This window comes from Stylophora pistillata, chromosome 2 (assembly GCF_964205215.1).
Source record: "Stylophora pistillata chromosome 2, jaStyPist1.2, whole genome shotgun sequence".
Lineage (NCBI taxonomy): Eukaryota > Metazoa > Cnidaria > Anthozoa > Scleractinia > Pocilloporidae > Stylophora > Stylophora pistillata.
Window position 1 is genome coordinate 38,168,224 of NC_142520.1, and position 16,020 is coordinate 38,184,243.

At 39.2% G+C, this 16,020-nt stretch overlaps 2 protein-coding genes and 2 pseudogenes across 2 annotated transcripts in view; 3 read left to right on the forward strand and 1 right to left on the reverse strand.

Moving 5' to 3' along the window:
- The window catches only part of LOC148739375 (uromodulin-like), a 112,722-nt gene that overhangs the window by 32,125 nt on the left and 64,577 nt on the right, over positions 1-16,020 (forward strand). The gene's annotated exons all lie outside the window — the stretch shown is intronic.
- Positions 5,122-6,493, reverse strand: LOC148739376 (uncharacterized protein KIAA1958-like; annotated as a pseudogene).
- On the forward strand, positions 7,177-9,755 carry LOC148739377 (uncharacterized). The gene has a single exon (XM_088751139.1). It carries the CDS (start codon positions 8,049-8,051, stop codon positions 9,693-9,695), a length of 1,647 nt encoding a protein of 548 aa, XP_088607265.1. The 5' UTR covers positions 7,177-8,048; the 3' UTR covers positions 9,696-9,755.
- Positions 12,283-15,420, forward strand: LOC148739378 (uncharacterized; annotated as a pseudogene).

Here is a 16,020-nt window from a genome sequence, read left to right on the forward strand (position 1 = left end):
ATTGGCTGAGGTTATTTATCTCCTACTTTGATCGCCTTGTTTAAGGATAACTTTCGAATTTAACATGATTAGTTAAACTGGTTAGCTTCCTTAATACTTTAGTAATACGATTTATTATATAGTTTGCAGCGCCCACGGGCATGATGGAGCAAGTCCTGTACTCTGATTGCCTACCCCAGCGGTCAAGATGGGCCCGTCTTGACCACTCGGGATTCCTGCTTTGATCTTGCGCAATTTTGGATCTTAACCTCGTTCTTTCTTCTGCGTTTTTATGGACTTCGACCATAACAACTAAATTACTATTATTACCCAACTACACTCCGTAGAGCGCAAATAACACCTAAGACGAGAGCAAATATCACGCGGTATTTGTATTCCATAGAACCGGTTAGACAGGTTTTCCCGCGCAAGCGACGAATTGGATTGAAGTTCCAAAAATACTGGCGTACAATTTAAATCATTTTTCTGACGACGACGAGTCAGAATGGCTAGCAAATATTGATCCAAGTTTATCAGATAAATCGAACGAAGAACGCAGTTAGACGACAATGAAATTTCATTATTTACTGAAGAAAATAGAAATAGCAACGCGACAACGCGTCAATTCCGTTCCGTTTCGCATACTTCTGTCACGCACTCCTCTTAAATAAACATCCGTGAAATTGGCCCTCACTCAATTAACAATTTGGCGTGTTGAATAATAAATAACTTACTAAACGTTTTGGTGTGTCGTATCTCGGATTATTTTTAATCATCGTTGTTTGTATATTATTCATATTATTTTCGTCAAAATACGGCACAAATCGAAAAAATACTCGGCTATGCTACACAATAAAACGTCTAATAAGATGTACTCTTACTATTTCTGTTCGGTATCCATTCACCCAGGCGGTGTGCGCACGTCGATTGCATTGCATTGTGGTAGCGTTATTTTCAATATGGCGGTAAAAGCGGTAGAAATGGGTAGAGTTTGACTGAATATTCCGTAAAAGTAAGGCCATTTCTTTATCCTTTCACTATAGGTGATCATAGTTTGATATAGTCCGAACGTGTAGAAGTATTTTTCGTGCGTATTTGTCTCGTATTATATCGTTCTCAAGAACAAACGCAAGCACTGTGTTTTAGCATGTAATATTAGACCGGTTTTCGAGCAGATCAAATTCGTTGTACGTCGTAGTTTAAAGCCTTTCAAAGATTTATATGGCCACTTTGATCCTTGTTCAGCAGCTCTGACCAAACGCGCTAAAACGCACTCCAATGGTACAAATGTTTTAGGCATTTTAAGTGATAGTGTTTGAGACTTTTGTGGAGCGAAAAGGCCCATTGTTTCGTTTAGTGTGTTGCGTTACATAGCGTTACTACTGCAAGGGCATTTATCAATCGTGTTGTAAATCCACTTTCCTAAGTGAAGGAAAATTAAATAATAGCGAGTGTTGTGGGGTAAATCTTCTATCTTGATAACTGAATGAAGGACAGTTTAATTAGAACAATGAAAAGAGTCTCTTGATCCATGAAAACCTCCACCTTGCATGAGGCGACACGGCGGAAAGCCGGAAAGCAAAACGCAGTCTACTGTTGAAAGGTGTTGATAGGCCAGTGCGTCTCCTACCATTCGCTAGCGCTTTTAAACCTTCTACTCTCAACGTTTAGCTGTTATTAGGATATCTTTTGATGACTTTCCTTTGCGATGTGATAATATGGGTCAGTTTTGAGGTGTCATACTTCTCTTTGGCGAAGCCGGATGAGATTGTGTTACAAAAGGCAATATTTTCTTTTGTGCGCGCGCTATTTTCTTTGAAGTAATAACTCCAGAGATACGTTTTCAAAACCCTCATGTAGGTTTCCTCTATTCTCGAAGGGTATTTTGAAACTCTGTACGCTTTTAATAAAGGTGGAGCGCGACAAATTCGTTCTTAGGAGGCGTGGGGCTTCTCCTTTTAAAAATCACTTATTTACGCTAAGTGGAAAAAGTTCGTGTATTACAAGGTCTCTTTCTCTCTAATATGCGTTTGCATGTCAAGGGTCAATTCACAGTTGAATAACTCGCGTCTTGGAATATAACTACTGACTTTGAAATTACTCATCCCGCCATCGGTTGTGAGCGTAACTGTTGCCATTTGTGTCGAGATTCTTAGGCAGATTGCAGTTTCGAATCTTTCTAAATAACGTCAGTTGCCTCCTAAGAACGAATTCGTCACGGAAGAATGACAGGAGTCGCGCAGGCTCGTCAAACGATTTAACTTTCGAAGGAGTAGCAACAGACAGTGAATCCCCATCACAATCCACGTATATTCACGCCGCATCTCGCTGCCACCAAAGATGTTTACTCTAACGCGCAATGCTCAATTTTTGTTTTACGACCATGATGCAACGCAATCAGAGTGCGCACACCACCGGTCAAGAGGGGCAGAGGGAAACTGATAATAACCTTTTGTCAACATGGCGGACGAAGCTGATGAAATAATTGCGAATGTGATCGTGTGAACCGTTATTGGTTTCCTTACACGTAATAATGAGGTCAGAGTGTATATTCAATTTAAAACAACATGAGTGAGCAACAAGCAATTTCTGACCGTCGAACAGCTTCAAAAACGCCTTCAATCACTCGGTTCATTCGCTACGAGCATCTTGTAGCCGGCGTGTCCGGAGGGTCACTTTAACTCTTGTGCTGCATCCGTTGGACCTGATCAAAATTAGATTTCAAGGTAAGGCACGGTATAAAATAACATATTAGGAGACCACCATCAGTTTATTGTGAGGCGAGGTTATTTTGAAAACGGGAACATCAACAGCGATGTAAAACATTCCTGTCTGAGTTTATTTCCGCACAGATAAGCCTATTTCATTAAATTTTCACCTCTATTTAATGAACGAAAGTTTCCGCACATTTTTATATCAATTTGAACTGACGTGAGCAATTTAGATGGTCTTGAAATAATTAAATCTTCCCATATACAGAACTGTTTTCACCCTCGCTTTAGCAAAAGCATTCAAAAAAGGAATTGATTACTGCAATGCTGTGGGAAGTATTTGAAACTTCCCATTTTACGACTTACTGGAAACTTTAATTTACTGAAAACTCTTATTGTTTAAACTTCATGAATGGATGTTTTATTTCTAATTTAGAACACAGCTAGCAGAACCGCACAATCAAATTCAATAATTATTTGTAAGCGTGCTCAAAATCCCGATAGTGCACGCTGACAGCGTCAGCAAATCGCTTCGCCAGAGATTTTTTGTTTCACGCGAGCAGCCATTGTTAGCGCGGGGAAAAATAATATATTTCGGGACAATAATGGATACAAACAGAAACTTGGCCTACTAGTTGGAAAACAAAGACAATGTTTCAACCTCTTCCCTTGGGCTAGAGTTCTTAATGAGGCAGAAAAGAGAAAAACAACGGAAAAGGAGACTTGGCATCAGTGCCGTCACGATTTGCTTCAACTGATATTGTTTCCGTTTCTCACGTCGGATTTGATGCACAATTCCACCGGCTATGTTCTAAAACAATTGGTTCATGCTTTCAGCTGTGCATTATCGAGTTATGGAGCACGTGGGAAGTTCGGAGAGCACTCAAGAAGCTAGAGTTGCCCTCGGCTATCGCCTCGGGCAACTCTTACGCTTCTTTCATGGTCTCCAAACTTCCTGTGTGCTCCATAACTTGATAGTGCATGCTAAAGCATGAACCAATTGTTAATTAAAGATCCCTGTATTAGTGTTGGCTTCCTTATTAATTTTGATTTAGTTTATGGTGATATATGCGACAACCACTTGTTAGGAATAGGATATCATTTTTACTCACAAGTTTTTAATACTACTAAGGGAGTCTTTAGGTAGACGAGCCACAAAATTTGTATTTAAGGGCCTATCTGCACTAGCAAAAAAATTGTTTATTTGTACAAATTTTAATTACTTTACAAGTGTGGATGGTTTGTTGTGGCTTGACAAATTTTGGCTGAAGCAAACAAATTTTCAATGGCATTGCTGATAAAATTTGTCCTGGGTAAAACCTTGGCAAAATCATTTAAATAAACAAAACTGTTATAAACTGGTTGACCATTTTGTTATAAACACCACCAGTGTGGTAATTGAACTGAGTTTACTTTACCAAAAAGTTGCAATAATTGTCTTTCATTGCAAAACTCACGGATTTTACAACTTTGAACAACTTAAGATGAATCCTGGTGATTGGCCAGGAGTTTTAATCCATTGGCAAATTATAGCAGCCAGTCTTATGAGCAGGTCAGGCACTGGATGCAGCTAGGGTAAGATTATAATAATGGTGGAATAATTTTCCAGTTACCACTTTATCAGTCCAACAATGAAGCAGTAGATGTGGCACAAGATTCCGAAGTGCCCACTCCAAGCAAAGGGAAGGGAAAAGCTAAATAGAATAAGATTACTTAGTTCTTATTAACCGAGTGGGAGGTCTGTATGGGAGAATCTTGACTGAGGTCACCCGTACAGACCGAACGCAGTGAGGTCTGTACCAGCGACCGAGGTCAAGATTCTCCCATACAGACCAACCTAGCTCGGTTGATAAGATGTTTATTATATGGTCGTGTCTAATATGCCAATTTTTTATATTCTTTGTACCTTTTTTTTCTAGACCGGTCTAGATGCCGAAAAATCTAGACCGCTTTAAATATTGTTTTCAGCCAATCAAATTTGTGAATTCGGTAGTTCCCAGTCCTTGTGAGACACAGCCATATAATAAATAATGGTAATTGAACTCGAGTGGAGTGCAATTTGGGCTGAAATCATACGCGTGATTTCAAAATCGAACTAGCGCGCAGCGCGAGTTCAATTTGAAATCACAAGTATGATTTCAGACCAAAATTGCACGACACGAGGTTCAATTACCACTTTATTACATCCATTTTGAAATCGCCAAAATACAGAACTTGGTCAATTCAAATATTTTATTGGTGCAGAACTGAGCCGGTTTTTAAATAAAAAGCGGAAACGGAAACACATTTACATCTTATTTTGTATGCAAAACAGAAAGACTTTGACGTCATGTGTCAAAAACTCAGTCAAGCGTATCTAAAGAAAGACAAGTATCATTCAACAAATTCGAGAAGTCCTCAATAACTCAGAAAAATAGTGAAGCGTTAAAGTTCAATCCTCGTCGTGTGATTCAATGATGTAAGCCCTTCGTTTCTTCTGTGGTTGGGGTGGAGAATTCTGGCTGTCTCTGGAGAAGAAATTGAAGGTTCAGCCTGTGTTATTCTGCGATGGAACGGGAGCAGCACAACTGAAGGCTTCCATGCGGTACTGCGGAGACTGTAATGGAAAACGTGGTTGAAATCCTGAAAATTCAGCTGGCTGAAAACCACGATTGGAACCCATGGCCTGATACATTTGGCCTTGTTGTTGGACGTGATAAATAGGAACCAGAGGTGTTCGTTTATTTTGGACTGCAATCTCCTGATTTAAGGCTTGATATGCAGTGTTTTGGCGGGTGACTTCGTTTGCTTGATTTTCGTTTGACACGTCTTTATATCCACTGATAATGTGAGACAGTTCTTTCCTGTGATTCTTGTCTATTTTATCGTAGTCGTCTAACGAAGATTCACGTACATGGCCTGTTATTTCACAGATGATATTGCGCGGTTGACCTGATTTCTTCGGTTTTGATACCAATGTTTTCCTCATGCTTTGGTTCGTCAGCTTCTTAATCGTCCTGAGACAAGAGGCCATAGATTTCATTTAATTGCCGATGGTGTTTTGTCCCATTTGAACTTTGGTATACCAAACATCTGCTGATTTAGGACGATTTATGATGCTTAGATAGAGTGGCCCTGTGTTCTTCATTCCTTCCGGTCGCTTGGACAACCAAAGCTTGAATAGCCGCACTGGATCGCTTTTTCCGCCATCGGTGCTGAACATTGTTTGCGGTGTTGTTCTTCGCCTGATGGTGAGACCACCGCTCCGTGTTTTAGTGGGACCATATGGTGGGACCTTCTTTGAACTCAACAACTTCAGTTCCATTTTCTCGCTGTCTTATAATTACATCTTCCACGTACGCATCGTAGTGTTCTTGGCGACCACGAAATCCCAGTTGTTCCGTCAAATTTTTAAAGTTGACATTGGTCAAGACCTTTCCATTAAAATCGCCCAACTGACCTTTTTCCCACAGGGCTGACTCTTCTTCAGATGTGATTGGCTGAGCTTTGTTGGGTCTCTTTCCCTTTCCTTGTTGACGCAGGGAAATTGCTTTCGCATTGAGGATTTCTCGTGAGGAGTGAAACTCCCTCGATTGCACGATGCTCAATGGATAGTTGTTCTCCTTTAGATATCTTTCTATGGCACTCTGCATGACTTTAAGGGATTCTGGCTCGTAATCATCTCCGTCCTTTTTTCTTACTTCGGCGTAAAACTTACTCAGGACTTTGTCAAGTTCTTCAGGCGCCATTGTTTCGATGGAGACTTATTCAAGGTGGCGGCATTGACACCAGCTTCTGAAAACATTCATCCATTGTTTTGTGGAGCGGGACGTATTTTTATTGGAAGTGACAGACTTACGCTCATGTATTTTATCGCTTGAAATGATGGGAAATCTTGCAATATCCAACTCTTGTAGTGGCTTTTGATTTTCTTCGTTTGTTGTTGACTCGGTGGACTCGGGATCGCGCGGATTTTGAGCTTGAGAAGGTACAAAATCGTCAAAATATTCACCAAAATGTAGACAAAAAGTGGGAAAGTCCCTGGCATGTTGATCTTCAGCCTGAAGAATCTCATTGTCATCATTCAAAAACTGGATGAAATTAAACTCATCCATTTTTGGGGGAAAAAAATAAGAGTTTTGGAAACAAAAGTTGCAAAATTTGCCAGATGATACTCCTTGTTTTTCATTTTCCTGCAATTTGATTGGTCACTTTAAACAAGCCTTGAAATCTGATTGGTTGTTTGTTTTAAGTGTAAATTCCTCATTCTAATCAGAGAATGTTTAGAAATACATTTGATAATAAAAATTAACGGTAAAAAACTACGACGTTTCGAAGTCTGCATGACCTCATTATCAAGTAAAATGTTAAAACTGATGTAAAATTGTAGCTCAGAGATTATATACAAATAATGTGATAACTCTGATTATATACAAATAATGTATATAATGTATATATACAAATAATGTATATAATGTGATAACTCTGATTATATACAAATAATGTATATAATCTCTGAGCTACAATTTTACATCAGTTTTAACATTTTACTTGATAATGAGGTCATGCAGACTTCGAAACGTCGTAGTTTTTTACCGTTAATTTTTATTATCAAATGTATTTCTAAACATTCTCTGATTAGAATTCTAAAACGGGAGAATCGACTGCACTTGTTCAGGCGTCTTGAACAGTTAAGCAGTAAGCAAATCAAATGTGATGGAGCCATTGAATTTCTTCGCCTTTGCCAGAATGTAGATCTTACACCAACCTTCGCCAAAGTCGACCAGACGAAGTCGAAGAACTGGCAACAATCATCGAAAGCGTTCTCAACAAATGTCATCGCCGAGGAGCTAAGATCAAAAGTGAAACAGAATGCTATGTTAAAGATGGAAATGAACACCATCTATGACGAAATCCGCCAACAATGTTCACCGCTACAGTACATGCTTACCTTACGCGTTATGACAGATCTTCGAAAGAAACTTTACGAAGACGTAATGACCAACCACACGAGCAAGATTGCAAGGTTAATTAACAAGGAATTTGACGTTGACGAACACATTACAAACATCTCATCGTACCGACTGTCATTCTTTGAAAAGTTAGTTCTCTGCCGTGGTTTGAAATTCTCCATCGCTCAACCTGTGCCAGCTCGTGATGTAAAAGCCAGCTTTGAAAAAGCTTACTGGCGACTTTGAACCCACATTACCGGAGGACCAAAAAGAATTAGCCGCCGCGACTCTTCGCTCGATTGCCCTGAATTATATTCAAAGGAGAGGCCCAAGACCACCCAAAGCACTGCAACAAGCCATAAATCAACTTAGACGAAGGGAAGACATTGTCATTACAAAACCCGACAAAGGATCTGGCGTAGTAGTAATGGACAAGACAGAGTACATCCGTCTACTAAGTGATGCTTCCATCAAAGACACAACGAAGTTCACCCCTATCAACACAGAAAGACCAAAAACACGCGGCCGGCCTCCTAAACACTACCATCCCTTACTACAAAAAGAAAAACAGCTGGAGTCCGTCGTCAGAAAAATCCTGTTAAAGCCGATTGCTGACACAGTTTGTCGCAAAGGTTCCCGGCTTGCTCACCTTTATGGTCTTCCAAAGACTCACAAACAGCAACTATCAATGCGACCGATATTATCATCGACTGGGACCTACAACTTCGCCCTGGCCAAGTGGCTTGAAGAGAAGCTTAAGCCCCTTTCATTAAATCAGCACACTATCTGCGATATCTTCTCCTTCGCCGAAGTGATAAGGGAAACACCACTCAACCCGAATGACATTCTCGTGTCGTATGACGTATGTGCTTTATTTACCAACGTGCCACTCGACGAGACTATTGAGATCATCGCTGAAAAAGCCTTTAAAAACAACTGGTTTAATGAAACGCATGGTCTCAACCTCACAAAGACAGGTCTTACCGAACTTTTAAGAATAGCAACCAAAGATCAGCTATTTCAGTTCGACGGTCAACTTTATGAGCAGGTGGACGGTGTGGCCATGGGCTCGCCCCTGGGACCCCTTATGGCAAACGTTCTCCTGTGCTCCATTGAAGAACAACTGGATCGCAACAACAAGTTACCAAGTTTCTACAAAAGGTACGTCGATGACACATTAGCCACGATGCCAAATATTCAAGCCGCAACAGCTTTCCTTTCAACATTGAACGAATGCCATCCTGCCATACAGTTCACAATGGAAATTGCTGAAAACAACAAGCTTACATTCCTCGGTATGATGATTGAGAAAAACGGTTGCCACCTGACAACAAGCGTATATCATAAACCAACTGATACAGGACTGCTCTTACATTACCAGAGCCATGTCGATCAGCGTTACAAAAGATCTCTGCTGAATACAATGCTGAACCGAGCTTACCGCCTGTCATCAACGAAAGAATCTTTTACGAAGGAATGCCAGCATCTCAAGCGGATGTTTACTAAGCTTAAGTACCCAGTGAAACTCATCAACTCAGCTATCGCCTGGTACACGAGTTCTACGATCCAAAGCCGTCACGAAACCCCAACTGAACTTGACGCGGCTACACAACAACCTGTCAGAATAACTTTACCATTTAAAGACCAAAAATCGGCCGACACAGTAAGACATCAGCTGAAAGATCTTGGCCGGAAAATCGGAACTGTCCTACAACCAGTTTTCACGAGTCGTAAGATCGAGGGAAAGCTCAAGATACAAGAAGAGAAGCCCGCTTTAATTAACCACCAATGCGTTGTTTACACTTTTAAATGTGATTCGTGCGATGCGGATTATATCGGTTATACCACACGCCATCTTCATCAACGCATAGAAGAACATAAAGCCTCTGTCATTGGCAAGCATCTGAAAGAAGCCCACAGTGTAGCGTCCACTAGCCTAGAGGAAATGTTTTCCGTTCTCAAGAAATGCCGCGGGAAAATGGACTGCCTAATTCACGAAATGTTATTCATTCGCGAACAAAAACCAAAGCTAAACACGCAGTCTGACTCAATACGTGCAAAAGTATTTATTTAAACATATACTGCACGATCTGACATGCTAAACACCAATAACAATGAACGCTCATTATTCTAATGAAGTTATCACATTATTTGTATATAATCTCTGAGCTACAATTTTACATCAGTTTTAACATTTTACTTGATAATGAGGTCATGCAGACTTCGAAACGTCGTAGTTTTTTACCGTTAATTTTTATTATCAAAAATTCCTCATTGGCTGGAAAAAAAGATGCGATTTAGAGCAAAAAATGGTGCGATTTGGGAATAAATCGCACCAATTAGAGCCAATCAGATTACAGGGACCACCAGTGATTTCAAAATGAATGTAATAAAGTGAAATATGGTATCGGTCTTATTTTTGGCTGTTAACCAAATTTGATAGTTTAAGCAGCTTCAACATTTTTAGTGTAGATGCAACAGAGGAGACAAAAATTTGTCATGAAAAAAAAATGTGTCCTTTGATGTTGTCAGGGAAATTCTAGTTTAGTCTCCTTGTGCAGATACTGGTCCTAATGGAAACTTGTGGATAAAAGTCAGCCTCATGCCTATAATTATTGTAAATGTGAGGTGATTGGCTTTTCTGCAAAATGTTTTAGCTTGTAAAATCTTATTGTCCATGTGTTGGTAAGTTGGTTGGGGTGACTGTTATTTCCACAATCTTATGCTGATGATGCATGTGGCAATTTTATTTGGGGATCGCAACAAATTTCATAGCTGTGATTGGCTTATTGAATCACTGATATTAGCATGTTCGAAATGCGGAGACACACCTGGTGATTTTATACGCCAATCACAGTGATCTGCAAATATCACGATTGCCATACCAAGCATACTCGGTGATTTTCGTTTTAAATGGCCCAGTGTGTCGCAGACTTTAATTGAAGTTAGCATGCGGAGTCAACTTCCATTAAGGTTGTCAAAACATCAATTACAAATACCAGGAACAGTCTTTCTCAAGAGTATTTACTGCAAGAATGTGTTTGTAGTGTACATGTATGTGACTGTATGCAATGAAACATTTTTTAAATAAATTTTTCTTAGTTAATGATGGAAGTGGAAAGTTACTAGCTTACAAAGGACTTACTGATGCAGTTAAGTCAATTGTGAGAACAAACGGCTTAAAAGGATTATATCAGGTACTTTCAGTTAAATAAAAAGTATTGTAATACTGGTACAATTTGTGAATCAACTAACTAATTTTGGAGGTTAGCAGTTTTCTTTTAATCCATGTTTACCACTTTCAAAAATTCGAGTATTGCCCTTTCTGCTCACCATACAATGCAAATTTTTTTCCTATCTGGAGAATTTGGTAATAAAGCAAGTAATGCCCCATTCATTTAAATTTTCTGCCCTGTCATCACCTTTGCTTGACAGTGTGTTGTTATTCTGAGGAGAAATTAATTTTCAAGAAATTACTTTACGCGAGACATGCGCGCCACGCGGACGTCAATGTGTTTACTTACAATGGGGGAGAGGAGGAGGGGAGTAGGCTAGCTTGAACAAAGTGCGATGAGAATTTTAAAAAATAACGAAATGATTTAAAGAAAAAAAAAACGCGCAGTGATTCCTATTTTAATGACACCGAATAAAAGGAAAAAATCAATAAACACGCAGTTCACTTTCATCCTGTGCAGAGACTGTTTTGCCAGTATTTTTGGTTGTGTCAGTAGTAGTGATAAGGGTTAAAAATGGCTTCAATGCAGTCATTTTGATTATAAAAACTTACAGGACCTTGTTCTGAGTATTGTATTTGCTAGTTATTTTAAAGATTTTCTACGTGTATTATTCATTTTGTTTCTAAAAATATCGAATTCAAATGGAATTGACGGGGAGATTTTATTTTCCTTCACTTTCTATAAAATGCAAAGTCAGCACTTTTCTCACATTTCAAAGCCAGTTATCTCGTAATATTGCGTGGCTACCACCAAATTTTTTTTGTATTGGATTCTGATAGCCCTTGATACGATACATTTTGATTGCATAGGCATTGGCTGGGGAAAGTTAGATTGATTACGAGGACGCAATACAGGGCTACTAGATCAAAATGCTTTAAGCATATCAAATTTATCATTCCACAAAAGCTGAACTTGAAGATCCTTCAAAACTAAAACATTCAAATATAGCAAATTACGAGTAATTTCGTTCTGTTCTCACAATTTAAAGTATGGAGTGTTTTTTAAAAATTTTTATAACATAACCAAAGTAAAGCGCGCGCTCTGATTGGTCAATTTAGCGTCCCCCATTTGCAGATGGGTGTACGCTGCTGACGTGAGCAAATGCAAAGACTATTTTTCCGCGCGCGCTTGTTTTTTCTGGTCGCGTAAGATTTGTTAAATAAAAGGAACTCTTTAGCTACAGTGCATCAATGTTATTTTATAAAACAAATGGTAAACACCACAGCGTACACTATTGAGTTATGGATGCACTTGGGAGGTTTGCTAAGCACTCAAGAAGCTAGAGTCGCTCTCGGCTATCGCCTTGAGCGACTCTTACGCTTCTTTCGTGCTTAGCAACCTCCCGCGTGCATCCATAACTCAATAGTGTACGCTGTGGTGTTTACCATTTGTTAATTTTAGGCAACAATTTAATGTGGAAGTAATATGACTGTTGTACGTCTTCATCTGGCACACAATCATTTCTTCTTTGAGTGAAAAAAAGATTATTTTGCTTCAGCGCAAGCACTTACAATGTATTCATGTGGTCTTATACTCAATATTTTCAGATTTAGCTCAAGAAAGGAAGTATTTGGTGGATTTTCCGCCATTTAAGACTCGCCCCTCTCGCTTCTGTGATGGAGTTTGTCACAGCTAATGATCAATGTAGGACAGAAGTAAACATACAAGGAATGGCTCTCAAGCGCTCTGTCTTCAAAAGATGGTCAGTGGCGGCTCCTCGCCTCTGCAATGTCAAATGTGGACATGAGATCACGTGCCAAAGCTATAACTACAATCGAAAATACCAAATGTGTGAACTAAATAGCCGCACCAGGGAGGCGAGACCAGGGAATTTTCTTTCAACCCCTGGATGGTTTTACATTCAGCGACTGAACGGCAAAGGTATCAAATCAAAAGTTTATCTCTATGTTTGGTTTGTATTCCTTGAATTATTCTCTATCCTGGGCCGATCCGGTTCCTTCTCACCTGAAAGAACTTATAATATAAAAAAACTAAAATATCTGCCTTTACTGCAGCTCCCTTAGGTTCTATCCCTGAATTACCGGCGCTGACTTGTCAAGAAATATAAGCAAGTAAAGGTAAATACACCATGGACAGAAAGTATTGGCTGGATCCAACTAGGAAAGCGAAGGCAGTACTGATTTACTATGTTATGGTTAACGAAGGTAGGTCCTATAAGTTTTGTTTGAGTTATTGTATTTTAATGAATAGTTATCAGTATCATGAAAGTATTATAAATTATTCATGTACTATCATTAATATCACTATCGTAATATTTGGTTTGGACCAGTTCTATGGTGGATGCCTCTCGTAAGTTACTCTACGACGCAGCCCCAAACAGTTTCTTTCGAAACTATCAGCCTTTATTACTCTAACTTAGTCACTTCTTCTCTTACTAAACTGTAGATATTGATGAATGTAAATTTAACATCAGCGGCTGCGACGTGAATGCAGACTGTACGAACACGTATGGTTCTTACATTTGCACATGTAAAGTGGGATACACTGGCGATGGACACTCATGCTCAGGTAATTTTGAGGATGATCTAGTGGATGCCTTCCGAATAACTGCCTTAGCATTGTTTTTTTTTTGGTATATCGTCCCATATCATTATACAGCATTACCCATGTATGTTTTCGTAAAGTTTCCGTGATGTGCGTCTGGCTTGTTTCAAAGTTGTTGTGTTGATAGATTTAAAAAAAATCTTTGTGCTGAAAAATACGAACAACAGATTGTATACTTGTACTTGTCACCACGGATTTACAGGAAATGGACGCAACTGTACGGGTACTAGATTCCTTCCTTGTTTTAAACCCCTCATATTAGAAAGAAAAGTACTGTCATCTTAGCAAGACTTGTTTTACCAGCATGCCTTAAAGAAAATAGCGACGGGTGTAGGCCTGAAGACAATGCCGACAATAACACATGTATATTAAACAAACATTGCGTGATAAAAAATCTTAATGACACAAATCATTGTATTAGTGGTGAAAAATCTCAACTGGTAGAGGGCAGACTAGATGATTACTAGTGGGTAAGAACTACGTATGTAAATTTCAACCTGGATATGCTGGAAATGGACAAAACTGTACAAGTGAAGTTAGTCTCATTGCAATCAAATCATGACCAGAATTTTCCAACATGACGCGTTGACTATAATGCCGCGCTATTCAGCCGCGTTACTAGAGAATTAGAAAATATATCACTCATGACCCGTTTAAGTTTAAGGAGCCGTCAGGGACTCTTAGGTTTTGTTCCTGACTTTTAAATGAAACATTTTAATAACTGATGCATTGTTATTCTGATTTGAACTTGGTCAGTAAACTAAGAGCAGAATCAGTTTATACAAAGTTTGGTTCCAGGACCTTAAACCTTCCTTTTTGTTTGAATGCTTTCTCCGTGTAATGTTTTCTTTCGACAACTCTCTAATTTGATGTCGATGAATGCAAAGGCAGCAATAACCTCTGTAACGAAATTGCAAATTGCTCCAATACTGTTGGGTCTTATAGTTGCACCTGCGAAGATGGATTTACTGGAGATGGACACTCATGCTCAGGTAAAATGAAAACCTACAGTCGTCTCGAAGTACAATACTCAAATCGTTTCGCACGAAGGCAATGGAGATTTTGAGAAACAAAAAACAAGACAAAACAAAACAAACAAAAAAACCGGGTTGCTTAACTTAATTCCTGGTCATTCACTTTATTTTTGTATCCAAAAGGTTACGTTGACATTCCTACTGCTTCCAGATATAGATGAGTGCAGCAATGGAATCCATGTTTGTGATATGAAAGCCAACTGCACCAACACTAAGGGCTCTCGTAACTGCACCTGATACAGGTTCCAAGAGACCAAAAAAAAAACAGTGGGCTTAGTATTGATTATTTCTAGTGCAACCATTGTGGGAGTTACAGGCCACGCGCGCACGACTGGAAAGAGAAGAGGAAAGCCTTAAGGTAATAGTTCAGGTCAACGAAAGAAATTCCTACTTTGTACGCATGTCATCTCAAAATGCCTGTTTCAAAACTAAGAGAAACCTAAAAATTACCTGTCATAAACATCATTTTCATTTATCAATGCTACAGGAGATATTTATTTACCTCTCTTTCTGCGTATCTTTCCGCCATCTGTCTGTCTTTTTCTATCAATAATGTATCTTTACTTTATTGTACTAAACTTGCATTTAGTGTTAATAATGAAATACTCTGTATTTTAGTTTGAACAGGAACCTGTAGGATAGAGAGGAACTATACTTGCACATTTAGTGTATCTAAACTAACCGATAGCAAAGTAAAAGTGGAGATCTGCCATACCCAAGGCTCATCATGGCCACACGAGGGACATCTAGCATGTGTGGCTACCAAAAGGAAAAAGGCAAAGGCTTACGGCAGAAATTCAACAGGGGGCTCAGAGAGAGAAAATTCTTGACAACACAAGAGATAGCGTAGTGAATGGTAAACACCTTAGCGTACACTGTTGAATTATGGTGCACGCGGGAGGTTGATAGGTACGAAAGAGGTGCAAGAATCGCGCGAGACGATAGCCGAAAGCGACTCTACCTTCTTGAGTACTTAGAAAACCTCCCAGTGCATCCATAACTCAATAGTGTACTTTGTGGCGTTTGATACATTAATACATCGTACCAAAAGAGTTTTCTTTTATTTAACAAATCTTACATGACCAGAAAAAACAAGCGCGTGCGGAGATTAGTCTTTTCATTTGCTCACGTCAGCAGCGTACACCCATGGGCAAATGGTGGACTTTGAATTGACCAATCAGAGCGCGCGCTTTACTTTGGTTATGTTATAATTAAGAATTTGTTCATGCTTAGCATGCGTGCATCCATAACTCGATATGCGCACAGCTAAAAGCATGACGAAATTCTCTTAAAACAGAGCGACAACAAGGTTTGTGCGAAGAAGCTTTTTTTTATTGTGATAGAGTGCAAAACTTTCACAACGCATAAAAAAAGTAAAGAAACGTCCCTATTGGCTGGCCAGAAACACGCCACATTTTATACTTTTGTTTGAGCGAGCGCAATTGATCCAGTTAATCGATAACTTTGAAGGAAAAGCTAAAAGTTAACGGGAAAAATGGAGAAAGTCAAAGCTAAATGAAGTCGTGTCACTATAAAATGTTTTAAAACTCAACGATCCGACAAA